At 49.3% G+C, this 25,200-nt stretch overlaps 2 protein-coding genes across 51 annotated transcripts in view; one reads left to right on the top strand and one right to left on the bottom strand.

Annotated features, from left to right (window-relative positions):
• HABP2 (hyaluronan binding protein 2) overlaps positions 1 to 12,570 on the top strand; it is a 31,244-nt gene extending 18,674 nt beyond the window's left edge. The window contains exons 4-13 of the mRNA XM_026494169.4: positions 1,424 to 1,531; positions 2,731 to 2,847; positions 3,742 to 3,861; positions 4,360 to 4,531; positions 5,725 to 5,822; positions 6,680 to 6,935; positions 7,955 to 8,097; positions 8,868 to 9,002; positions 10,356 to 10,501; positions 11,196 to 12,570. Coding sequence (XP_026349954.3) covers positions 1,424 to 1,531; positions 2,731 to 2,847; positions 3,742 to 3,861; positions 4,360 to 4,531; positions 5,725 to 5,822; positions 6,680 to 6,935; positions 7,955 to 8,097; positions 8,868 to 9,002; positions 10,356 to 10,501; positions 11,196 to 11,360 — 1,460 coding nt within the window. The 3' untranslated portion in view covers positions 11,361 to 12,570. The remainder of the gene's footprint in view (positions 1 to 1,423; positions 1,532 to 2,730; positions 2,848 to 3,741; positions 3,862 to 4,359; positions 4,532 to 5,724; positions 5,823 to 6,679; positions 6,936 to 7,954; positions 8,098 to 8,867; positions 9,003 to 10,355; positions 10,502 to 11,195) is intronic.
• Positions 11,699 to 25,200, bottom strand: part of NRAP (nebulin related anchoring protein) — a 69,603-nt gene continuing 56,101 nt past the window's right edge. For 27 of the 50 annotated variants that reach the window (XM_048218788.2, XM_044382137.3, XM_048218796.2 and 24 more), the window contains 7 exons: positions 20,747 to 20,851; positions 19,876 to 19,974; positions 18,468 to 18,572; positions 15,058 to 15,165; positions 13,523 to 13,834; positions 12,633 to 12,764; positions 11,699 to 12,054 (listed from right to left, as the gene is read on the bottom strand). In XM_048218788.2, coding sequence (XP_048074745.2) covers positions 11,950 to 12,054; positions 12,633 to 12,764; positions 13,523 to 13,834; positions 15,058 to 15,165; positions 18,468 to 18,572; positions 19,876 to 19,974; positions 20,747 to 20,851 — 966 coding nt within the window. In that variant the 3' untranslated portion in view covers positions 11,699 to 11,949. Of the gene's footprint in view, positions 12,765 to 13,522; positions 13,835 to 15,057; positions 15,166 to 18,467; positions 18,573 to 19,875; positions 19,975 to 20,746; positions 20,852 to 25,200 lie in introns of all 50 variants that reach the window. The other 23 variants (XM_057308288.1, XM_057308289.1, XM_057308282.1 and 20 more) reach the window with 1 other exon arrangement.

Here is a 25,200-nt window from a genome sequence, read left to right as displayed (position 1 = left end):
GCCAACGCTCTTCGGGGGGCCCCTGGGAGGAGGCCAGAGCAGCTAGAAGAGAGTTTGTGTGCGACTATATGCAGGTGCCTCTCTCTCCTCTCCGACGGGCATCATAAACTGAGTATCGAATAAATGACTTAGACTGCCTTTTTTCAGTTCCAATCATATACTAGCAGGACAGGGGAGGTTGCTAGAGACTCTCTCTCCCACCCTCAAATGACAGATGATGCAGGTGAGGAGGCCAGGACTGGAGTTGACTTAGCCAGGGTCACACAACAAGTTAGTGCATCATCATCTGGGTCTCCTGACACGGTGAGTGAAAGTCATGTTCAAGATCACTCCCCAGCTTTGATTACAGGTAGGTCCTAATTACGCAGAAGGGGCTGGGTTAGCATTCAGCATCAGATTGTAGCTTTCACAAATTTGGCATTGAAACTTCCCTTCCCCTTCTGCTGTGTTTTTCTTTCTCCTTACACTCCTGGGAAGCTTTCCACCGTTGTTGATGTGTGTGCATGGGTATGTGCGTGTGTGTGTGTGTGTGTGTGTGTGTGCACTCACACGTGTGCTTCTACATTCGTTTTGTTTTTGTGGCTTCTTAACCCAAGCAATGGGACAGAAGGAAAAATGAGAAGTGGGGCCCAAGCAAAACCATGTGACGAAGCCAGGAGAAGGAATGGAATGCACTTAGCCGCTAGAATAAAAACTGTAACTGTGCGAAGTGGCCTGGAAGGCAGGGCCAAGATACAGGGCATCAGGGGAACATCAGAAGGGACCATCAAAACAAGAGCTGGGCCCAGGGATCCTAGTTCCTGAACCAAAGAACAATGTGTGTGAACAGAAGGATAAAGAATTCCCCAAGGGAAGATCCATTCAGACAACCATGAAAAGCCAAAGGCACAGATGAAATATGACAAAATCTAACTGAACAAGTAGTTGAAGAAAGATGAAGGCCACTGGGTCATTTCCTCCTCGCCGCCAATTCTTCTGTCACCCTCTTGCCTTTGGTCTTCTTTCCTGATGTTCAGAAAGCTTGTGTTTCATTAGGGGTGGGTTTTCTTTCCCCACTCCTGACCTCCACCCCCGGGCACTGGGAGTAGGGGAGGTCTTCAGGCTTATGAAATGCCTTCAGCATCAGAGGCAGACCCCGTGGCACTCCCAGCGAGACTGGGAGGAGAAAACACTGATGGTGGAAAAGGGGAGTTTCTCAATGAGAAACTCAATGAGATTCCTTCTCGCCTGTCCTCTTACTAACCTGAATCTCTCTCTGGTCCTATGACTGCAGTTTTCCTTGCTCTTTCAGGGCAATTCACGTTTCCCCCTTTCCCCATCATTCACTTTCTCATTCGGAGTAGGAGACTGAAATCTGATGAGCAAGTAGGGGCTTCTCCCCTGCTATTCATTGCAGTCATTGACTTCCGCCCACGTATCATAGATCCGTGCCTGTCCAACCCCTGTGAACATGGCGGGGACTGCCTTGTCAGCGGGGACAACTTCACATGCAGCTGTCCAGCCCCTTTCTCTGGAAACAGGTGTCAGAATGGTGAGTGCGCTTTCACTGGATTCCTTCTTCCCTCTGAGTTGAACAAGAGGCAGTTCCTCCTCCAACTCAAGGGGGTAAAAAGGGCTGAATGATTCATGGAAAGGGTTATAATCATACATATTGTATCATCTATAATGGACTCCTCAGCATGAAAACAAGTAGCATCTCCTTGAATCCTCACCCATGCATATTGGCTAGATGGGTATGTCCATTCTATAGATGGGAACACTGAGGCTAAGAGGAGATAAGAGCTGGACTCTGACGTATTCCACACTCAGGACTTTTTGCTTTGAGTGTTTAGACTAATTACAACAGAGAAATACTGTTCTCAAATGAGAGGGAAGGAAGAACGTGAGGGCATATGAAGCCCAACCCAGTTAGAGAAAGGGAGCCCAGAGATACAGAGAACCTTCTCATGGTCACACAGCTAGTTAGGAGAAGAGCAGATATTAGCATCCTGCTGCCTGGCTCCCATCCCCATGCTCTTTCTTCCTGCCATCCTCACTTACGGAGACTCTGATAAAAACAATGTCTGCCTCGGTGACCTCTTATGGGCATAACATGAAGCCATGTTGAGAAGATACAGAACTCGTGTGGGCTAATTGCACCCCTGGAGAGAACGTGGATTTTGTTCCATCTAGTGACCATCTAACTGGGGTGAGGGAGGCAGTGAGGATCTTTAAATAGGGCTTTATGGTTACCTTCTTTTGTTTGTGCCCTCTTCACCCCTTCCTTCCATTTTCAGTGCTGTCAGTCCTTCAATAAATGTGTCAGGATGGTTTGGGGTATCAGGCATTAACATAGTATCTGGGCTCATCCCTCAACTTCCCCAAAGAACGGCAAAATTGTAAATGAAATATAAAATCAACTACAAAGTAGAGAAACTCAGATTGCAGCTTTGTTTGTTGAAGATGTAAAAATTATCCAGGTTTTTTACAAAGATAGAGTAAAAAAGAATATGAGCCCTGGAGGGAACTGGGCTGCAATCATCCATGACCCAAGGATTTATTTAAAAAAAAACAAACTTTTTATTTATTTTTTTTTGGTCCAGGAGTAGCATGGTATTTCAGGACCACAGACAAGGGCATGCGCTCTGTCAGTCGCCCTCACCACCCCCAAACATTGTATTGTGCAGGTACCCCAGTAAGTAAAATGTGTCCCCAAATCATGTCGCTTACTTCTCAATGGATCTCCTACAGTGCAAAACAAGTGCAAGAACAACCCATGTGACCGGGGCGAATGTCTCATTACCCAGAGTCCTCCCTATTACCTCTGCGCCTGTAAACACCCTTACAGGGGTCCAGACTGCTCCACGGGTAAGTGCTGGAGGCCCCTTCTATGCTAGGTTTTCTCTTTCTGGCTTGTGCCGAGGACGTCTGCAACCTATTGTGTAGAAGTCCAGATATCTCTGATGTTTTAGTGGCATCCAAGATGACCCATTTAACTAGGACTTTTTAAAATGTATCATCCCACAGCGCCTGGCTGGCTCAGTCAGTACAGCATTCAACTCTTGATTTTTGGGGTTGTGAGTTCGAGCCCCACATCGGGTGTAGAGATTACTTAAAAATAAAATCTTGAAAAAAATAAAATACATCACCCCTGGAGAGTCTAGGGGGAATTGACTAACCTGTGTCCCCTCTCATCCAAAAAGAATAATCATGAAACTCTTTTCCTCCAGGAAGTAAGCCCTGGTCTATTCCTGGAATGGGCCATATAGGAGATTAAATCTGTACTTAGTCACTGGTATGAGTCAGGCGTTGTCCCAAGAGATTTACATTTTTTCTTACATTCTTCCAAAAATACCATAAGAAAGAGCTTTACAGATGAAGGAACTGAAGTTCAGAGAAGTTAACTAACTTGCTTTCAGTCACGCAGCTATCAAGGGGCAGAGGCAGGTTTCAACGCAGCTCAGACTGGCCGCCAGGTTCCTGCTCAGTCTACACCTCTTATTCCTTACTGAGCTAGCCATCTACTTAATATGTTCTCCTTTGCATGGCCTCCATTATATTGCCTCACCCATGTTTGTTTATGTTCTTAAGGTTCATGTGTACGTTTGCTAGAGCGTCAGTGGGTCTGCTTTCCTCTTTGGTAACACAACTTTTGTGAAAGGGTGGGCACCAGAAGAGTGCCACCGATATCTCCTCATCATCTCCGATGTAACCACAACTCCTTCTGAAAAGCCTTCCTGGCCCCATTTCCTGTGTTCACAGCGGTTCCTGTGTGTAGGCCAAATCCCTGCCAAAATGGCGGCATCTGCTCCAGGCACAGGCGGAGAACCAAGTTCACCTGTACCTGCCCTGACCAGTTCAAGGGGAGATTCTGTGAAATAGGTATGGGTCTCTACCTCCACTTCAACAGAAACTCGGGGCCACAGTAAGGACTATGGGATCCTTTTATGTTTGGGTTTTGTTCCCAGAATGGGATTCACGTCAGGATTCCCAAGCTCTACTGTTGCCTCTGCCTTATAACCTAAGGGCATAGGGTGCTCCTGGCTCCGTGTAAATAAAGTCATAAACTGGGATGTAGGGCAGGCAAATCAAACACACCTGGGCCTCTCTGGGCCTCAACCCACAGGCCACCAGCCCTTGTGTGAGCCAAAATTAAAAAACTAAGTTCCATCTACCCACAACCACCATGTTTCATGTTTTTAAGCTGGGCTGAATGTGACATATACAAGCCACTTCCTTTCTGGAATTCATGGTGGAATCTCAGGGTGAACAATATGCAGAACCGGTTCCTCTCCCCACCTGATCACACCTGCCAGGTCCTTTTCAGGAGCTGCATGCCAGTCCCTCTCAGTTCCTGTGTTCCTGCCTGCTCTCTCCAAGGTCCTGATGACTGCTACGTTGGTGATGGCTACTCTTACCGAGGGAAAGTGAGTAAGACAGTCGAGCAACACTCATGCCTTTACTGGAACTCCCACCTACTCTTGCAGGAGAATTACAACGTGTTCATGGAAGATGCTGAGACCCACGGGCTTGGGGAGCACAACTTCTGCAGGTAAAACCTACCTTCTTCCCCATGAAGAAGCACCCCTTGGGTACTTTTTAGTGTAAGGGTTTGTCTGTCCCTTTGCCCTGCTCCTAGTGTCCCTGGGCCAACTTAGAAATTGGGGGGGGGGGTGTGGATCACTGAAACTCATCAGCTTTCTATCTAGGAAGGTTTTCCTACACAGGATAGGCTAGGGTGTGCTGCTATAACAAATAGCCCCCAGATCCCAGTGGCTTGAATACCTCAGGGTTTAATTTTCACTGTGGCTGCATGTGTCGTGTGGTTTGGGGAATGAGGGTAACTTAGCTCCACAAAGTGACTCAAATACCCAGGAAAGGCAAGGAGAGACTCAAAAATGGAGCATGAGTTTTTCATCACCTAAACCTAGAAGGGACACATCACTTCTGCCCACATATTTCATTGGCCAGAAATAGTCATGCCATCCTGCTTAAGTTCAAGGGAGAGATATAGAGGATAAAATGGAATGTCTGGTGAACATTGCGATCTCTGCCACAAGGACGTTCAGGTTTTTCCATGTCAGGATAATGCCATTTCTATCCCTGGTGATGACTAGCTACCTTCATCTCCTTCTGCTGCCTCCAGAATACACTGTCGGCTTCCTCCAGTGCTGTAACTAAGGCCGAGGACACATATCATCTGCATATAAGGGGCAGGAATTTTTTGTATGGCTTTAAAGTGGTTCCATTAAGCCAGAGGACTTCCCTTGCACGAAATGCAAGTTACCTCCCACTTTCACTCACTTTGAGCTTTTCCTTTCGTGGAAGGGTTTTCAGGGTGATGCCCATGGCAGACTTCCTTAGAGAATAACCACACATGGAATTTGAAGGTCTGGGCAGAGGAGCCCTCCTCTCACCATGCATCTGTGGCTATTTCACTTTCTTGGCAAAGGAGAATCTTCAACAGGGATCTCATTTCTTTTCCTACAAACACTTTGATATGTCCCATGGATCCGGCACAAGGCTTGTTAACTATTTTCTGGTCATTGGGATTTTCCTCTGCAAGTTAAGGTTTTGCCAAAAACACTTACGTGCCAGGGTTTGTTAACCTGTTAGAGGAATGAAATGGAATGTGGCCCCCAGGGGAACACAGGAACTTGGTACTTTCTTATCCAAATGTCCTTTGATGAAGTTCAGTGGCTTCACCAAGCCTTGACCATGGGTTATTTTCTATTTTCATTTTAGAAACCCAGATGGAGACAAAAAGCCCTGGTGTTTCATTAAAGCAAACAATGCAAAGGTGAAATGGGAGTACTGTGATATTTCAGCTTGCTCAGCCCTAGGTAAGACCATGGCTGTCCAGAAACCCCAGTAATGGTGAGGCTACAGGTCAATAGATAGATGGTCCTGTCACCCCATTTCTTCCAGCCCTGTTCACCCAGCACACCTGTTTTTCCAATTGCCATCCCAGTAGAAACCCAAATGCCCAATCCTCTGCTCCCCTTTCAGGATGTCTAGCAAGCCTGGATACCTTTGTAAACTGAGGCCAGTGATCCAGCTATAAACTCATGTTTCCTTACTCCCAGTCAGTGCACTCAGCAAATACTTATGGATTGCTCACTATGTTCCAGGTACTATGTCAGGTCTTCAGTATACAGTGGTGATCAAACACTGGCTGAGACTTCATAGCTTCTCAGGGTGCAACCTGGACAGAATTCCAGCTTCACAATCTTCCTGGCAGGCTTCTCTGACCCACCTCTCTATCCGTGTCTCTACCCAGGATTACCTCCCTGGATAGTTTCAATTCTGTGCCTTTGCTCTCATGGTCAGCTCTGTCTAGAATACTCCATCCCAAGTCTGATTTTGTCCATATCCAACCATTCTTTAAAAATCAACTCAAGTAACCCTTCCTCCAGTGGTGGGTTTACATATTTACACACACATTTTTGTATAGATGTCAAAATAAGAACTAAAAAGCTACATCTTCATTGTTAATTCTATAGACTTGCTTCGTAGGAATCCATGTGTTAATACATATTAACTGTGCACCTACTATATGCCCACCTTGTATGCATCAGTGCAGTCTCTTAACTCCGAAGCTTGCTAGGCTGCTGGACTCAGTGTCATACCTCTGACAGGTTCCTTCTGAGGCCCTGGAAGGAAAATGAGTAGTGTGACTTTTCTTTCTTGTGTCCCACAGACATTGCTGACCCAGAGGGAAGCCCCACAGAACCTCTGACCAAGCTTCCAGGGTTTGACTCGTGTGGGAGGACTGAGATGACACAGAGGAAGGTCAAGAGGATCTATGGAGGCTTTAAGAGCACGGCGGGCAAGCACCCGTGGCAGGCATCCCTGCAGACCTCGCTGCCACTGACCGTCTCCATGCCCCAGGGCCACTACTGTGGGGGAGCGCTGATCCACCCCTGCTGGGTGCTTACTGCCGCCCACTGCACCAAGTAGGTGCCTACTGAAAGCAGAGACCAGGGAGACTCAAGTCCCTGGGGGGTGTTCTCCCCTTCCCATCTGAGCAGCATTTTGGTGACTCTGGCAGGCTCAGAGGGGCTGATCTAGGTCTAAGAGCAAAAGAGTGGCTCCTTAAAACGAGATAGAAAAGAGCTGCCATGTCTAGAATGCTTACCACGCGCATTGCATGGATTATGACAGGTAATCCTGAACACTATCTACTGGAAGACAAGCTGAGGAAGGACAGGGATTCTTACCTTTATTAATTGTCATATACCCAATGCCTACTGCAGGTGAAAAAGTTGATTGTTATTCTCATTTCATAAACAAGGACCCTGGGTCTTGGGAAGGTTTAGCACCTTGTGTAAAGTCAGGGGGAAAGTGAGTAGGTAAATGGAATATGAACCCAGACTGACCTGTTTCCTTAACCTCTCCAGTGTTACCCTGAACACAGAAAAATAGCATGCTCCTATCTGATGCCACTACCATGACCTCCTGGTGGTGTGTGTCTTCGGCCATGACACCTGTTTGGCCTAGAGAAGCCAGCACCTACTTAGGAGTCTGAATTACCACCACTTCCCCTGATTCCCCAAGTTCATGGTCAGGGCTGGTCCCATGCAGCCCAGGTTTTGGTGGCAGCCTTGAAGATCTTCCTATCCACCATCATTAAACAATTTCTTCTGGGATTCCTCAACCATGCAAACATTAGCCTCCACAAAGAATAGTTGTTCTAGAAGTTAATTGGCTGCTCTTTAGCAAATACTAGGGGGATGGGCGGTCTCTCAGGAAATGTGGGATACACGTTACAGCTTGCATTTGGAGACCATGTTTCCTCACATTTTCTTATTTGGACCACACAGCAGAGTTCTGTGAGCAAGATGACAGTTATAGATGAGGATGCCAAGGCTGCAGAAGGTCAGTCATTTGTCCAAGGTCACCCAGCTCACTGGGACCAGAGCCAGGGCTTAGTGTCAGACTCTCAAATACCAGACCATCTTACCTTCCCTTGCAGCATAAAAACCAAACATCTGAAAGTCGTGTTAGGGGACCAGGACCTGAAGAAGACAGAATTCCATGAGCAGAGATTCGGGGTGGAGAAGATTTTCAAGTACAGCCACTATAATGAAAGTGAAGAGATTCCCCACAATGATATTGGCAAGTGTCCTCTATGGTGGATCTCCCATGGGTCTTCTCCTGGGTAGATTTCATTATGGATGGAAAGCTGAGGTTTGGTTCTAGAAGGTGCTTTTATCTTCTTGGTCCCTCACAGACACTCTAAGGAAGAGAATTTATTCCAGAGCCCTTTAGTTAGAAAGGTCTGTGTTGATGTTATCGATAAATGGGGGGAAGCTGTGCTAGCAAGGCTGTATTGTGGAAAGAGCTCAGCCTTGACTCCCAGCTCCCTCCCTTACTAGCTGGCTTCACTTCTCCAAGCCTCAGCTCCTCCACTATAAAATGGGTACACTGGTGTACAATGCTCCGCTTCCTGTGTGTTAAGTGACATGGTGTGCATGTGTCCCGTGTACATCTGGCATCTGGTAGGTGCTCGGATGTAGAGGCAAAGATGTTAAGCTGCTGGCTGCTCAGGGTGTACCCCAGTTCTCCATTCCTGGGACCTGTCACTCTCTCTCCTTCCTCAATATCTCTTTTTCTTTCCCTCTTGAAGCCTGCTCTTAAAAAATTAAACAATGGATTAAAATGGATTAGAAATGATTTCAAACTCCACTATTATTTTTTGGTATTACTCTCAGCCTGAAGTGTGCCTCCTCCCCAGGTAGAAGTTAAAAGAATGCAGTGGCGGAGGAGCAAGGCATTTGTTTGTTAGGCATTGGGAGTGGGGCCTTGCTATGTCTATCTCCTGATCAAGCTAAAGCTAATGACAGAGAGGATATCGTCATTCATTTCCTCTTTCTCTCCCTACCTAGCTTTGCTCAAACTGAAGCCAGTAGATGGTCACTGTGCTCTCGAATCCAAATACGTGAAGACCGTATGTTTGCCTGATAGTGTTTTCCCTTCTGGAACTGAATGCCACATCTCTGGGTGGGGTGTGACAGAAACAGGTGAGTCTGGCCATGCACCCTCCTGAGACTCAGGTGAGTTGCACTAACCAGAGAAGAAAGGGATCAAACTCCACATTGCTTCTGAACTTGAAATCAGTATTCCATTGAAGGTGTATTACCAAAAGGAAGAGATTGCCTCATGGCTAAAGCTCTAGATAAATCTTATCACCTCCAAGGAGTCTTCCCTGATCTTTGTATCTGTCCCTGTCTCCAATCTTGACTTCCATCAAGCATTGATCCCATACCCACGAGATCGCTCTCCTTCCCTAGGTAGATTGGAAAGAGGATAGGTTATAAAGATGGGTTTGGCATCAGACAAGACTTATGTTGGGTTCTTGGCTTTGTCGCTTGGACAGTTGAGTTTGAGTTCCTCCATAACCACACTTACCTCCTAGGTTTGCAATCATGATAAAAGGAGCTGATAGAATTCTATGGAGATATTCACTAAGTCAGCCCCGAGGGTAGGGTCTGAGCTCATTCATTTGTCTCCCCTGGAGTGCTTTGCTCAGGGGTCTTCTCATCATGGGCATTCTATAAATTTTCTTAAGCCAAGCTATTGATTTGTCTCTAGGATGTGCTCTTATCTGAAAAAGTAACCACAGGATTAATTCCTCATGTGTTGACAAGATTATAATCTCTAACATACGAAATTCAGAGGCATATTTCAAGTTTTTCTCAAAGACTCAAAGTAGATCTCTCTTCCCCCCAAATCTTGTCCTTAATAATGGAAAGCAAGTAACACTTTAAATAGACCTGTATTAGTGAAGAAAATGAAATGTAATATACAAATTTGTCAGAAGTCTTTTGGGAAAGAAGATTTTGGGTTAATCAGATCTAGGGTTAGCCAGAGACCAGTCTTCATAGCTATTTTCACTCTTGCACACATAAACCTGTCAATATCACCGTGCTGACCAGAGCAAATTGAGCAGAACAGAGGGTCCTCAGGGGAAGAAATCTGTGCTCTGGGAAGTAGGTAATCTAGAGGAGTGACCAGGGCACTACATCCATCATTAGGAATCTACTGTGTGCCAGCCCTCTGCTAGGAAATTTAAAAAATGGTTTAAAACACTATCCCTGCCCTTCTGACCTGATGGTCTAGTTGGGGAGACAGAAGAGGGAATAAATGATTCTGTTCCACTGTGATATAAAAACAGCATGGAAGGTCTATAAAACCACAGTGAAGACTGGAGGCCAAGAGCCCCCATCCTTGAAAGATGAGATTCCTCTGCCCATCTCCTGGAAAAACCTTCCTTTCTGAGTTCAGACCTGTGGCCATCTTATCAATGCTAGCTTCTGGTGAGGCAGGTGTCACCCGGGTCCCCACAGTGGTGACTTCTTTTCTCTACCCCACAGGAGAAGGATCCCGCCAGCTCCTGGATGCCAAGGTCAAGCTGATTGCCAACGCTTTGTGCAATTCTCACCGACTCTATGACCACATGATCGACGACAGCATGATTTGTGCAGGAAACCTTCAGAAGCCTGGGAAAGACTCCTGCCAGGTCAGAGATTCCAAGTGGCACTTGGAGAGGAGACATGGGCAGGAGCTTATGCTCGGCAGAGGCCAGACTGGGAGCCCACGGCTGGGAGGCAGGTTCCGAGGCCCACCTGCCATAAAGCTAAGGCACAGGCAGGCATACCTGTCCTGAGGCAAATTCGAATCCACACCCATCCAGGAGGGTCCAGCATAGTAACTGTTGTGGTCACTTTGCCTGCTGTGTCTAATTTAATTCTCGTGACACTGGTGAAGGGGATGTCATCATCATCATCTCACAGATGCTTAGAGAAGTGATCTTGGCCTATAGCACCTGGCTGGTGAGTGGCAGAGCGGGAATTTCCTTCACTGTGTTTAAACTTGAAGATGGTGCTTCTGGCCACGGTCCTGGGCAGCATCACTGCAAATCCCAACAGGGAACCATCCAAAGGACCAGTGGTTAGAAGGAGAAAGATGACAGGCCCAGAGAATTCTCTGCCAAGCCCTCATGGACTCAGGCGCATACAGTGGTATTCATTTCTCTCCCTTCAGAGCTTTGTGTCTTAGAAGGCTTCAGAAGAGCCCTGCCACCACTTTCCAGAGAAATCCACTGGGGCGATTTCACCCCATCGCCCCCTGGCATCTCCTCATGGAAGGTGGAGGGTGTCTCTGAATATATTCTGATTCACAAAGCTGAACTCATGTCTCTTTTTCTCCCTTAGGGTGACTCTGGAGGCCCTCTGACCTGTGAGAAGGATGGCACCTACTACGTCTATGGGATAGTGAGCTGGGGCCTGGAATGTGGGAAGAAGCCAGGAGTCTATACCCAAGTTACCAAATTCCTGAATTGGATCAAAGCCACCCTCCAAAAGGAGGGTGGCTTATAAGGTGTCTTCTGAACCTGAGAGCCCATTGTCCTGAGCACCCAGACAAGGCTAGGCCTCATGGGCAGCACCGGACATGCTGAGAGCCCCCAGGTGGCCACACAGCCGAGTGTCCATGCTCTGAGCAGAGACAACCGCCACCCAGCCTGGGGATCCCTGGACCAGCATGTCTACCGCTTTATCAGGCTGCTTTGTGGGTAACCCAAGAAATGCCAGAATCAACCCAATAGATACTTTGTTGGCTTCCCTTCAAACAATGGTAACTTCCAGAAAATCACAGACCACATTCACCTCAGACATTTGCAAATGTGGGATTTCAGAATGACCGGAGCCAGTGGGAGTCACCTTGACATCTTTATTCCTCACCCCAGACACCTAAGGCACGCCACAGACCTGGCCACCCCCTTCCAGGTTCAGACGGGGGACCAAAAATACAACATTCTCCATGGCTTTCTGAGAGTCATTGCTTTAGTAAAGGCGGCTCGGGGATGGGCTGGTGAGCGGTTTTTTCAGCTCGCTCAAATGGAAGCATGTCTCTGGTGGGCACATTTCCTCCCGAGCCCCTTTCCCAAGAATCCTGGGTGAACGCTGCTCACAACGGCAGAACCTTCCTTCTGTTGACGTGCAGAATCTCCGTGGCATCTGGGTTCACGTCCCCCCTCTGATGATATGCGGGCTCCACAGCCTCTGGCCCCCCCTGCGGAAATCAAACATACCTCCCTGGGTCAGAATGAAGCTTCTGCCGGGCTCCCACAGGACGAGCAGCCTCAGATGCCCCGGGAGCATTTCAAATGCTCCCCCTCCCCTGCCCTTCCCCTCCTCCACCCTCCCCAAGAGAAAGGATCCTCGAGGCAAGAAGGAGAAAGAAGCAAAGCCAATCTCTCATTTAGACGTGGCGTCTTTCTTCTGAACAAAGTAGGGTTCAAAACCCAGACTGTTGCAGCCAGTGAGTCCCTGACCCTTTCTGTGGATGTAACGAGCAAGCAGTCAGCACAGCCTGGGCTGCCGTGGCCCGCGATTGAAGGAGCCCCGGTAGGCTTGTCTCCGCACAACTAATGGCTGCGACTTCAGAGAAAACCCTGCAGGAAGTTTAACCCGGGTGTCATCCGCCTGGTCATCTCAGACCCATGAAATTAGGCGCCTTGCTCCAGCTGCATTTCACACTTCTTTAGAGCCAGCTGACCTTTGGCCAAAAATAAAGTTTGAAAAGAAACAATGAGTTTGCCTTTCCCCACAGCCTTGTTGGCTGGGATGGGTTTGCGGCTGGCTACTCACAGAAGCCCCCCGGAGAACCAGGCCCCCCGCCTTGGCCAGTTCTGCTGCCCGCCGAGCCATTTCCACTTTGTAGGAGCCGGGAGGTGTCCAGCCGATACCTCTGGTCAGGTTCAAGTCTGATTTGTACTTGACCTTAGGGGACGGAGGGAAGCAAGAGGAATAGGTCAGCAGGGTCTGGGGCGGTTTGGCCACAGAGTGGCCTCTGTGGAATGGAGCATATGCCATCGTCAGTAAAGCCAAGACGAGGGGGGCAAACTCCTCCTAAGCTCCCTGGCACAGAGGGCCCGATGAGCTGTGAGCTGGGCCAGCATGTCGCCGAGCTTTGTATCTTTTGGCTCATGCAATGAGAGTGACACTGGGGGTGGAGGGTGGGGAGGATCGGTTCAAGTCTCAGCTCCCACCTCCACTCGCTCTGTGGCCTTGGGAAAGCCATTTCCCTTCTCTGGGCTTCAGCTGCCTCCCAGAGAAAATGCAAGGACCGAGTTAGGGAACTGCTAAGACCTCTCAGAAACAGCATGGCAGAACCATTGAGAGCTTGAGCTCCCACATCAAACCAAACTGGGTTCGTATCTGAGATCTGCCACTTATTTGCTGGGTGATCTTGAGTCAGTTTCCTAACCTCTCCAGGCCTGCGGTTCCTCAACTGAAAATGGGGCAGGGATGGGTTGCTGCAGGAGCTCCGTGGTGTAATGCTTGAGAAAGCATTTGGCACTGAGCCTGGCCCACGGTAAAGACTCAACAAATTACAATTATGATTCCTTCTGGCACTACAGTGTTAGGTCTCCCGGACTCTATCTCAGCCCAGCTCCCCCCACCCCCAGAAGGTCATGTGGGATGCGGTGTGATGGCCAAGGCAGCAGAGGAAGGCTCTTGGCCTGGGGGGAGCTCACATCGCTCTGCAGCTGGTGGGCCTTCTGTGCGTGCTTCAGGCCCAGCTGCTCCGGGTCACAGGTGGGCTGGGGCAGGGGCTGCCTGTAGCACACGTCGCTGGCCAGCTGCTGGCTCCTCCTGGCCTGGAGGAAGCCGGGCTGGTCCGGGCGGCTGTGGAACTGGGACCGACTCTTGGCAAAGTCCTTCTTGTACTCATTGTCACTCTGGAGTTTGCCGACGCTGAGGAAATGCCTCATCCTTGGGTCGTCGTTGACGCTGCGGTAACCAACCTGCAGGCCCCGGTCCCGCAGGAAGGCCTCTTTATACCGGAACTGCAGGTCAGAGGAGCAGAGATGGGTCCTGGGGGCCTGCCTCCCCTCCCGGGCCAGCCCACAGGATTCTCAGCAGGAAGTTCCACGATGGGGTAAGAGCACAGCTTCAGATTCAGGTAGACCTGGGATCTAGATCTCCCTCTGCTACCTTCTAGCTGTGTGGCCTGGGGCCAGTTACTGAGTCTCTCTGAGCCTCCGTTTCCCTACCTGATAAAACGGGACAATGAGCCTCCGCCCCACGGGATACAGAGAGGATTCAACGAGATGGGGGCTGGGCTCCATGTCTGGCACAGGTTCATGCCCGCCGAGTGGCGGCCAAGGGTATTCATGCTGCTGCAATGAGTAACCCAACAGGAAGAGAAATGTGCCCACTCTCTCAGCAGCCACTCTTCCTTTGATTCTTCCCAGCTTACAGGGACCCCGCCCAGGTTCCTCAAACCATCTCTAGGGAAGGATCGGGTTCATTTTGTTTTGCTTTTTAAATTTCCAATCCATCAAAGTCCCATGGGTGGTTCTACTGCATCTGATTAGTATGTAGTGGTAACACCCAAACCAGCCCCTGCCTGCCTCCCGGCGAGTCCACCAGGCACAGGCTTGGTTGTCACAATGGCTAGTTGCTAAAAATATCTCTGAATGCTTGTTCTTGATTTCTGGACTGACTGTGGGCAGATGCAAGCTATTCATGTGTGATCCGTGATCTACCTTCCTCTTCCATAAAAATGGCTGCCATGGTTTGAACACCTGTTCCTTGCATGACACCGTAAACCATTTTGTTTTCAATCCTCCATCAATCCTAGGAGATGAAAATTAAATTCCTATTCTGTAGATGGAGAAATCTGCTTTCAGAGAATGTAAGCAGCTTGCCCAACACCACACAGCCGAGTCCTAAGTGACTTGAGCCAGGATTTGAACTCAAAATCAATCTTGGGGAAAAGCTCAATCTCTTTCTACCCTGTCACCTTGCACTTCAGCTAGAAGGCCCTTTATTGTGCAACAACACATCAGTCACGTGTTAGTTGACTTTTAGATACACATACGTCAACTTTTAAGAGTGTCCTCCCCGATCTGAAATTTCTGGCTAAGGTTCTAGAAAATAAGGCCTATTTTTAATTTCACTTGAAATACTTGTTCAGTTTGGGGTCCTGGTGGTTTGCTTTTCAACAGAACTGCAAAAAGCAGTCAAACCTATCAGTGACAGAGGGAGAGAGAGCCTGAGGTCTTACGTCACTGGCGATCTCCCTGGATGCCCGGGCAGTCTGGAATGGGATGGCGTCCAGCCTGAAGTCATAGCCACCAGCCCGGGTCTGTTCCCAAGAGTTTCTGTAGGCTTTCTAGATGGGGAAAAGAGAGAACTGAGTGAGCAGGGAGTGAGAACGACACACCGGGCATGTTGTTAGTTCTGAGCAGAAATGAACGCACACCCTCCACCCTGTAGGTGTCCAAGGACAGAGCCATGGCCCCACATCCATCCCAAGGACGTCCCCAAGCTCTGGGAGTGGTGGGGCTGGCCATGAAGGGCTCAGCTCTAAGCTCCTGGCCTGAGCATCAGGCCCTGCTCGGGGGGTCTGGTGTCTGCGGGTCTGGCTCATTTGCTACATCCTGTTGGTACCAGAGGTCCCGCTCTACTCCTTCCTGTCTTTGCATTTACTTTCAGTGCCTCGGGTTTTCAGCTTCTAGATGCCGGAACTCGAAGTTCAAGAACTCTGCTTCTTCCCTCATTCTGAAAGCCCTATACCTTGGGTCCTGGCACCCATGTGTGTGTGAGTTCCAACGACTCCGCGCGGGCCCCTCGGCTACTTCTGAAGCCATGTCACACCATCTCTATGAAGCGTGCCGCCTCCCATAGGCACCCTTGGTGCCCGCATGGAGGGAAGAGCCTCCACCTGAATGAAATGGATTGCCAAGAACCTGACCGAGTTCCTGACCCATGTATTTCACATCTTCCTCTTTCATTTTTTCCCTTTTGAAGTTGTTCTCGCACACCCTCCAGGAGTCCGTAATCACATCCTCTTGGTCCTCAGGTAGACCCACATACCCGAGAGAGCATCAAAATCTCCCATGCCTTCATGTAGCTAATATTTTTTTTTCAAGATAAGGGAATGGCTCCATGAAAGGAGCCATCTGGAGATGCCAGTGGAGGGCTGTCCTTTATTCAGCCACAGAGAAGGGAGATGGCAGGTGGGGCCCAGGAGCGGCAGGTGATGAAGTGACAGCCCCAGGCCGTGTCGGTGGCTCACTCATTCCAAGAGCCACGGCAGGTCAGGAGGCCCCTGAAGAACCTTACTTTGGTCACTTGGAAATACAGGTCATGGCCGAGGCTCTGTTCTACAGGGGATTGAGGGGATTAAGCAAGGAAGGATGGCAGATAAAAAGCAAAGTGCCTCGCCTCACCGCACAAGCGGTCCTGGAAGCAGAGGGGCCCCCGGAGCTGGAGCCTGGCCCAATGGGGGGGCTCCACATTGTTATGTCCTGCCGTCCACCACCTTCACCTTCATCATTGCCTCCAACTCCAACATCCAATACACCAACCATGAGCCAAATACCTGCCGTATCCAGGGCCCTAGACATACAGAGCCAATAGTCGTTGGAAGAATCGCCTAATTGATGGGTCACAAACAGGGCCCCAAGGATTCGATTTACTGGGTCACCACAAGTGGAACACGCAGGACCGAGGGACTGGTAGAAGGGGAGAAACATTCAGATAATGACAGAGCGACCAGCACCCTTAGCCTTATGCTCCCTGGTACAGTGGGCCCACAAGTAGCAGTATATATAGCAAATAGAGTCCAAGGCCTTAGCATCCCCTGGGAAGAGGACAGTTGGTGCCTTCCCACAAAGGGCCTCCACACTGGATCTGGGCGAGGTAAGGATGCCAAACTTTCCTCAGCATCAAACTCTGACGTCGCCCCACTCTGGTGTCCAATGCACCCCAGCTTCCGAGCCTCTACGGCGGAGGGTCACCTAGCGATCGTGGCCGAAATTGGGGTTCTCCCCAAGGCGCCGGCTCCCTTTCTCCTGCTCCTTCTCCCTGTATACTATTTGCTCGATTGTGATCACTTCCTCCCTGAGTTTTTTTATTCTGTTGAGGTTTCTGCCTTGCCACCGGGAGCCTTTAGATTCCGTAGGCTCTTTGATTTGGAACCCTGGGCGTTCCTCTTCTTTATCACAGTGGGCGCAGTTTTGTCCTCATCCTCACACATTAGAGTCATTTGATTTTTAGTTATTTCGGCTGCCTTACACATCTCAATGGCTTTCTTTGCCCAGGAAGGTCACTTTCCCTCCACATCTTCCTCACGGAGCACTTGATCCAATTGTGTGCATTCTCCACGCCCCCGAAGAAGTGCTCTTTCAAAAGAGGTTCATGAGTTCTCCATATCCGCATGCCCCGGCGGCTAATTTCAGCCCCGGGACTCTGCAGACTGGCGTCCCTCGTGAGCCGGAAGATGCTCTGTCACCAGCCTGGGGTGGCCGTCCTCCTTCAGCTGGGCCCCAGATGGACTGGCGGCTTTACCCCAGTTTTCAGGGCTCTGGGCCTCCAAGCATGCAGCCCACGGAGGCCCGGCCTTCCCCCATCCTCGAAGCACTAATACGATGGCTGTTTTGTCCCGGCTCTGCTGAGGGGGAGGTCCCGCTTCCCCCAGATGGAGGTCAGCCCACCAGAGCTGCTGTTCTAAAATTATCGCTCGCACATCCCTCAAAAGCCTCAAATGTCATAATAACTCATATTTACAAAGCACCATCGCATTCACTGCGTGGGATCCCACAGGGCTTTACAAACGCAACAAACTAATACACACGCTAACTAGAAGGCGCCTCTCGCCGACCCCTGCAAGGCAGCCACCTCTGGGGTGCACGGGAGCAGCTGTTGATCTGCACGGAGCCCCAGGATACAATGGCCAGGCCAGGGAGGGAAGAATGGCCGGACTCTGGGAGGCCCCGCGCGGCCCCAGGCCGACACACTCAGCCTGTGTGATTCTGATCTGACGGCGTCTTTTGATTCTGCCGCCTGGCTACCTGTTATCCCCGGATCACAGCTTTGCTGGCCGAGCGGCGGCCTATTCTATGGCAACCGGGGGCCTCCAACCCCCGCTAACAACAAGCCTGGGTTTAGGAAACAGCATCTTGGTTATGCACGCAAAGGGCAGACATCTAAGGGAAACAGAAGTGTGGAGGCCACCGCCTCACACACAAAGGAGCCGCTTGTGTTTGTACCTGATGGACGACAATTGTGTGGTGAGAAAGTGCCACCGTGCCTCCAAAGTCACCCTGCTCTGAGGGCTGAGGAGACGCGTCCAGGAAAGAAACAGAGCAGGTGTCTATGCCTGCCAGGGCCGGGGGAGCACCTGACTGCGGTCTTGGCCGTCCCGCCCAGAACCAGAATTTGCTAGCCGAAGGAACCACAGGCATTGGTTGGCCCAGCTCTGTCCCATTTTCCAGTTGAGGAAACTGAGGCCCCACGAGGAAACGGGCTCAGAGTCACACATGGGGGCTGTCTCATTCTCGGTCCCCGCATTCTTTCTGTCTCAAGTCCTCCTTCCTGGGACTTTTCTCCCCCCAACAAATAGAATCCAGTTTGGGTGTAGATGCAGTTGCAGGAGGAGGCACGTGCCCCACGAAGCGTGACTTCACTTACGTCACTCAGATGCAGTGCGTTGAGGCGGGCTCTGGCGAAATCGGGGTGGTCGGGGATCGGGGTGTATCTGTGCAGGGACTCCGCATCCCCTGACCTGTACAGGCGCTGTGGGGAAGACAGGCTCACGGTAAATGCAGAACAGGCCCTGGCTGAGGTTGCAGGTAAGAAGCAGGCTGCCCCTCCCTACCGGGTGCTGGTCGTGGGAGCAGAACCCAGCCCTGTGCATGGAGGGCATCCCTCCAGAACCCACCGGCTGACGGAGAGGGCCCACGGGCCCAGAGTTACGTAGGGCCGGCTGGGGGTAAGGAGACCCTATTTAAAATATTTATCAAGATCTGCTCCAAATGGGCCCCAAACCAACATCCTGGCTGGCCACCCCTGTGTGGTTTTACAAACAGTATAAGGTACGTGGCTCTTTTGAGAATCTTTGCAATTGAGCATTGTTCAAGCTTTCTACTAGTACCGAGATGTCTTAATGCCCTTATTGCTTGACATAAATAGTAATAATAAAAAGACACAACCACTAATAAGTCTTTTTTTAATCCTAAAATGCCTTAATATGTTTTCAGAAAATTAAAGTTTTCATAGTCTACCTGGGTCCCTGGAAGACACAATTTTAAAACTCAAGCTTCTTAGTTGCTCTTTTTAGAGCAGTGATCTAAGAGTTGCAAAGAAGTTTAGGAAGGGACTGAGTCTCATCTACTTTTAGAGAGGAAAATATAGTATTGAATATTCTGATCCTTTTCCAAATTGAATTTGGGCTTCATGAACATAAACCTGTCGGTATATTTGGACTCCGTGTGACCAGGGGTCGGCTTTGTCACTGTGTGTGCAAAATCAAATCCTTTGACGAGTTCAGAGAAAAAATATTTAACTTCCTATACTTCGAAATAAATATAGAGAGAAGAAATGAGGCTAAATCATACAGAGAGAGTAGAAGCAGAAAGAAGCTTTTAATATAGCTGTTCTTTTTTTTCTAACTGGGTTATGTTCAGCTTTTAATTCCATCACCATCTATCAATAATTAAGACGTATCTCATCTAGTGCTGAGCAAAAGATCATCAGTAGTACACAGTGTTACTGTTGCTATGATTACGAACCAAACCATAATAAGGGGCATGCACTGAGGACTTACTACGTTCCCCATACTTGCTAAAAGCTTCACATACATTTATTTATTCAATTCTCATTTAGTTCCCTTAATCTGAGGAAATGGCGCTATCATTGCCCTCCTTTCAAATAAGGGAACAGAGGTTAGGAGAGAGCAGGTAACTGGCCCTAGATCCCCCAGGTAGTAGACAGAAAGTTTGCACTCCCAACTATCCTAAGTCCGTGCTCGTAAGCACTGAGTACTGAGCAGTACTACCCACTCCTGGGCACCTAGGGTTGGTGATGAAAACATACCCACCTCATTGCAATGCATGTAGCTGTTCTTGGCATGAACCAGGTCCGGGGAGTCAACCACCGTGGTGAACTTGATACTATCTGGTCTCTCACGGTATTTGGTCTGTAAGAGAAAGATATGGATCCCACGAAACAGGTGAATATCATGCATTTTTCTGGATGCAGCTTCACCCCACCTACTCAGTACCAGAGGTGCCAATGATGCTATTGGAAAACAAGTCTCTCTTCTTGGTGGGTAACTCACAGGGCTCCAAGCTGCCTCTGTGGACAAGCATTTACTCTCCGGCACAATTCCAAGGCATATTACAATAAAGGAATTCAGTAGAGGGAGGGGCTTAGCACCAACTGGGCCTTCCTTGGACCCTGTCCAAGTAAGTTCTGCTACTAAGAGATGGAAGAAGGCAGCACCACCCTCAAGGGGATCCCCGGGCAAGAATCTCCAGGCCACCAATACAGTGGGGAGTTCGGTAAAGGTAACCATCCCTCTGCAGTGTGTAATGCCATCTGAAATCAGATTACCCAAGACACTGGACACTCTGCATAAATTCTGTAGGTGGATGGCAAATACTGTGCCTTCAAGAAAACAATGGACCAGCTTAGCTCATAACGACATGATGTACCTACTGAGAATCTTCTAGTGCATCACCTGTCTCTCATCGCCCAGTACGGAACATGACTTTAACTCCCCAGCAAGTGAACTCATCTGGAGGGAAGTCTTGTTCTGTCTTGTGATTTGGTTGCAAAAGGCCAGGAAAAACACTGGAGGGTCCAGTGGCCGTGAGGCCCCCTTAGGGTTTCGACCCCATAAGCCGGTTCCCTCTTCAGGAGGAAATAAATGCCAGGTTGCATTTATGACAGAGTTGGGGGTGTGGTACCTCGCTGATGAGTTCGCCGGCCTTCTTTGCACTCTCCAGCTGTGGGGAACTCAGCGTCAGCCATCCTGTCCCCTTCATGCCCATCAGGTCTGACTTGTAGTGAAACTGCGGGAAGAAGATCATTGGTTTTTACCAAGAGAGTGCCACAGGCTGTCGGGTGATTTCAAGGTGCTTGATTTGTAATAGCATCTGTATTCATCTCCACTGTAACACGTCAACATCTCCTTCGGAGCACATCCTGTATATCGTCAAGTCAAACCGTGCGAGTGTGTGCACTCCGCCAGGAGCTAATTAATGGATCGTGCGAAGATCCAAGCAGGCCCCACCTGTGAGCGGGCAGGGTTGGAAGCCAAGGTAATGGGTGCATATGATCACTTAAAGAAAGAGTGGAGGTCTACACCCAAGCTCAGGCATCAGCCTGGATGATTCTGTTCCCTTCTGGCAGTGAGGCGACTGCTTGCCTGCCTTCCTGCCTGCCTAAATAGAACAGTTCTACCCACCTTCAGGTGATCAAAGGGCCCAGAGCTCTGGGTCAAGCCTGCTGGGACTCAGAGCAAATCACTTCACCAAAATGTGACTCAGTTTCTCTCTGTGATAGCTGAAGGTCATAACAACCCTTCTGTTCTCGTGAGAACACCGGAGAGGCCTCAGGAGCAAAGGCCATTCGATGCGTTGGATCTGGTTTTGTCTCGTGGTGGTGGGGGGGGTAGCGAGGGGCAGAGACAATGCCAGCAGGACTCTCAGAACCACACACACTTAGATACAACCGGTTGTATCTATGTGTGAGCCATTTTAATTTTTTTGTGCCTGGATTTACCTCCCCCTCCCACTGTTGCCTCAAGATTTGCTTGTATCACAAAGATGGGCTGGGCCTTATCCATTTTCTTCATTTTAAGGACTCAGAAGATTAGAACGACAGCGGCATTCCTGGGAGACAATCCTAAGCGGTGCTGTAGGACAATGGGTCTGATTAGGAGTCTCCTAAAACGTGAAATCTTATTACCATTCCACGATCTGTCCACCATTACCTAGGATGAGACAGTCGCAGGAATGCTTTTCTTCTTCTCTTTATGGAAATTAGGCATTTTTAAAGGTGGAAAAGGACTCTCTAAGGAAATCTAAAATCTGGATCTAAACGAAGTTGATAGCATTTCTCTAATTTAGATATAAGCTCTGCTGTAACGTAGAATATCACTCCAGAAACCAGTCTTCTGCCTTTTTAGTTTCCTTTCATTTCAGGATTCACAGCGTCCCTCACAGCTGGCCTCAAAGAGGGTCCGTTTCTGATCTACTGTCTGCTGGTTAATGCCCCTGTGCAAATTCCACTCTGCCTTCCGACTGGTGAAGGGAGGTATCACTCAGTTTCAGGAGCAGGTTTCAAAACCCCATGTCAGTAAGATTGCTTTGTATGCCGCGATCTTTCGGTCTACACCGGCAAAGCTTTTGCCTTCCACTCTGATAAAGAACAGAGAAAATTGGATAAATTTCTAAGTTAGAGAGAATAATCCTACAGGGCCTCTTCACAGCCAGGCCTTGCTCCTTTCATACGCAAGATGAAGTGGGGAGCACTCTTTCAACTCGCCTTTTGTTGAGCTGAACAGTACAATCGCAGCTAAGTCGGAAAGCAAGATGCAGGTTCCCCAAAGATCTGACTGGGCCTCAGACTCTCTTACAAATGGATTGTCTCTTGATATTCCAGCTCCCAGGCCAGGTTTGACTATTCACGCAGACCCTAAAAACAACACGCCTGCCCCGGACTTCATGATGAAAGAGGGGGAGAGAGGAGGGGAGTCGAGAAGAATCAGCTACCCAAAGATGGTTTTGAAGAAGGATGGCAAGATAATAAGAGACCCTCTCGAGCTGCCCAGCTGCGCCTGGCTTCCCCAGATGGCAGTCTTGCTGTTTTCCCTTGCACGGATTAAGGCCTAGAAGCCACCTTCAGATTCATACGTGGGGTTTCCCGGGACCCCCGTTTTGGAGCACAGGCTGCAGTTTTGGGTCCCCAATTTCCAACAACGTCAACAACTGCACCCAGGAGGCGACCAAGGGAGGAGGTATAGCTGTCATATTAACGAAAATCTATATAATCACCTTCTAGCAGAGGGCGTGGTTTGCTTTAGACTCATCCTCTCATGCAGTGCTCACACCACCCTGCAAAGGCGGGGTTCTTATACCCATCTGCGGAACAATCTTGGTGTTCAAGTGACTGTTCAGATCCTCAGAAGAGCCATGGGCGGCTGTCCTCTGGGTGTACCAGACAGACTGTCATTAAGAGAACCCTTAAGAGCCGGCGTGCCTGGGTTCCTAATCCAGCCACCCGGGGGAGCCAAAGAGCACCAAACCAGGAGTCCAGAGACTAGTGTGGGGCTTCACCTCTGACTTGGGGTCTAGAGCAAGTCATTTCCCCACCAGCCTGTGACCCTTGGGCAAATGACTTAAGATCATAGGTGCTTTAGTTGCCACATAGGTAAAAATGGGAGTCCTATCAGTACGTACCTAGATACTAAATGAGATAGTTCGTGCAAAATACTGGAGCAAATGCCCAGTCCAGAATAAACATTCCATACATTTTAGCTATTGTTATTGTTGTTGTTTCTGATGGGGAAACTGAGGCTCAGAAAGCTTAGGGAGTCTACCCAAGGTCACGCAGCTGTAAAAGTCTACCCAAGGTCAGGGTTGTCCCCTTGACAGTCCTTGCAAGGTGCTTTTCAGGACTCCCCACAGCCCCCGTGCAAGATCACGGCCATTTGCAGTATAGCATTCCCTGGGCAGAGCGTGTGTCTGAGATAAATTCTGGAGGCCCAGGCATGCCTTGAGCGATCATGGCCTGAGACCTTCGCCCTTGGGGTGAGCACCTCTTGGCTCCCTCTGGCCAGACCCATAGCTTTCTTTCTGGCCTGGGGAGGAGAGGGCAGGAGAAGCAGCTGCAGGCCAGGGATACTGTTCCTCCCCCAGACTCTGCCAAATCGAGTGAAGACATGTGGAGCCTTTGTTCCTTCTTCTACACAACATAACCACATGAAATTAGATTTTCAATAACGCCTGCAAGGAAACAGAAGCCTCAGAGCCAGCTGGACATTACGGGACGTCCGGTATTCATAGCACCTTGGAATCCACGCCCCCCAAATTAACAAACTTCAAGCCTATAAAGCAATGCATGAAGAGCAATAGGGTGATTTAAAAAATTAAGCCACAGTTTCTCGGCATTCAAAATTTTAATACATATCCTATTCATAAAATGTCCGTTTAAGAGTGCCAACCACTGTTTCTTGGAAAGTCCTCTTCTTTTTAGATTGTTCTTCCTACTTATTTTAGTGTTAAAATATACTTTCTTTTCAGGAAAAAACCACTGTGATATATTTGGCAACCTGAGGTAATGTTTAGGGTTGTTTTTTTTTCCCCACTTAGTAAAAAAAAAAATCTGATAATATATTGATGCCACTATCTTAAAAACATCTCCCCATGAACCCTGAAATCTGAGGTCACCAGTCAATCAACCCTCTTCGCTCTTCTGTTAGATGCATGGAGGCCTAGAAAGTGAAGGAACAGCTCGAGGACACACGGCCAGTAACCAACAAAGTGGGGCTTCCAATGAACATCTTCAGGCTCCCAGCTGGGCCCCCCTTGCCTCTCCCAGATGGCCTGTGTATCTCCCTCTGGGATCTGCCCTGCCCCAGAGGTTTCTCTCCTACTCCCCCTCTCCCAGGAACAGCCCACTGACAGGAGGGTCACGCCATGAGCTTTTCTTGCAGGTGGTGGGCTAGCCGTCTAGCAAGTGGAAGGCCTTTCCAGTAGAACAGGGACTGGCACCTTGGTAATGTCCTGTGTGGGGCCCAATGAACAACCCCTGCTCTACACTTGACTTGCTCTCGCACCCTGTGATGCTGCCCTCCCAGCAAACTGTGATGAATAATGAGGTGACCATTAAACCATGACCGCACTGACTCATAAGTAACCCCCACTTACATGTTTATAGTATTTTGCCTGTGAATATAACTCAAGCTAAGAGCAGTCATTGCCCTAAAGACAACCAGAATCGACAGGCTCAGTGCAGAGAACAATCCAAACAGCTAACACTTACCGGCATGTTTCTGTGGACCAGGCACCATGCTGGGTGCTTCATACAGACCAGTCCTCAACTGCCAGCGGTGTTCTCCACTGGGTGCGATTCTGTCCCCCAGGTACACGTGGCCATATTTAGAGACATTTTGATTGCCACACTTGGGGGAGGGCAGCACCACTGGCATCTCGTGGGAAGAGGCCGGAAATGCTGCAACGCATGGGACAGGGCCCACACCAAAGAACTCTCCAGCCCAGAACATCCGGGGTGCTGGAGTTGAGAAACCCTGATACGGATGGGAAGGGTTGATGCGACAACAGTCCCATCGGCTGTGCTCTAAAAAGACAGTTTCTTCCTCGTAGGACTGCTCAGAGGCCTAGGGAGACAACACGTG

The sequence above is a fragment of the Ursus arctos genome, unplaced genomic scaffold (genome assembly GCF_023065955.2).
Source record: "Ursus arctos isolate Adak ecotype North America unplaced genomic scaffold, UrsArc2.0 scaffold_7, whole genome shotgun sequence".
Lineage (NCBI taxonomy): Eukaryota > Metazoa > Chordata > Mammalia > Carnivora > Ursidae > Ursus > Ursus arctos.
The sequence above is the reverse complement of the archived record's forward strand: the minus strand, read 5'-3'. Positions and strand labels throughout refer to the sequence as shown.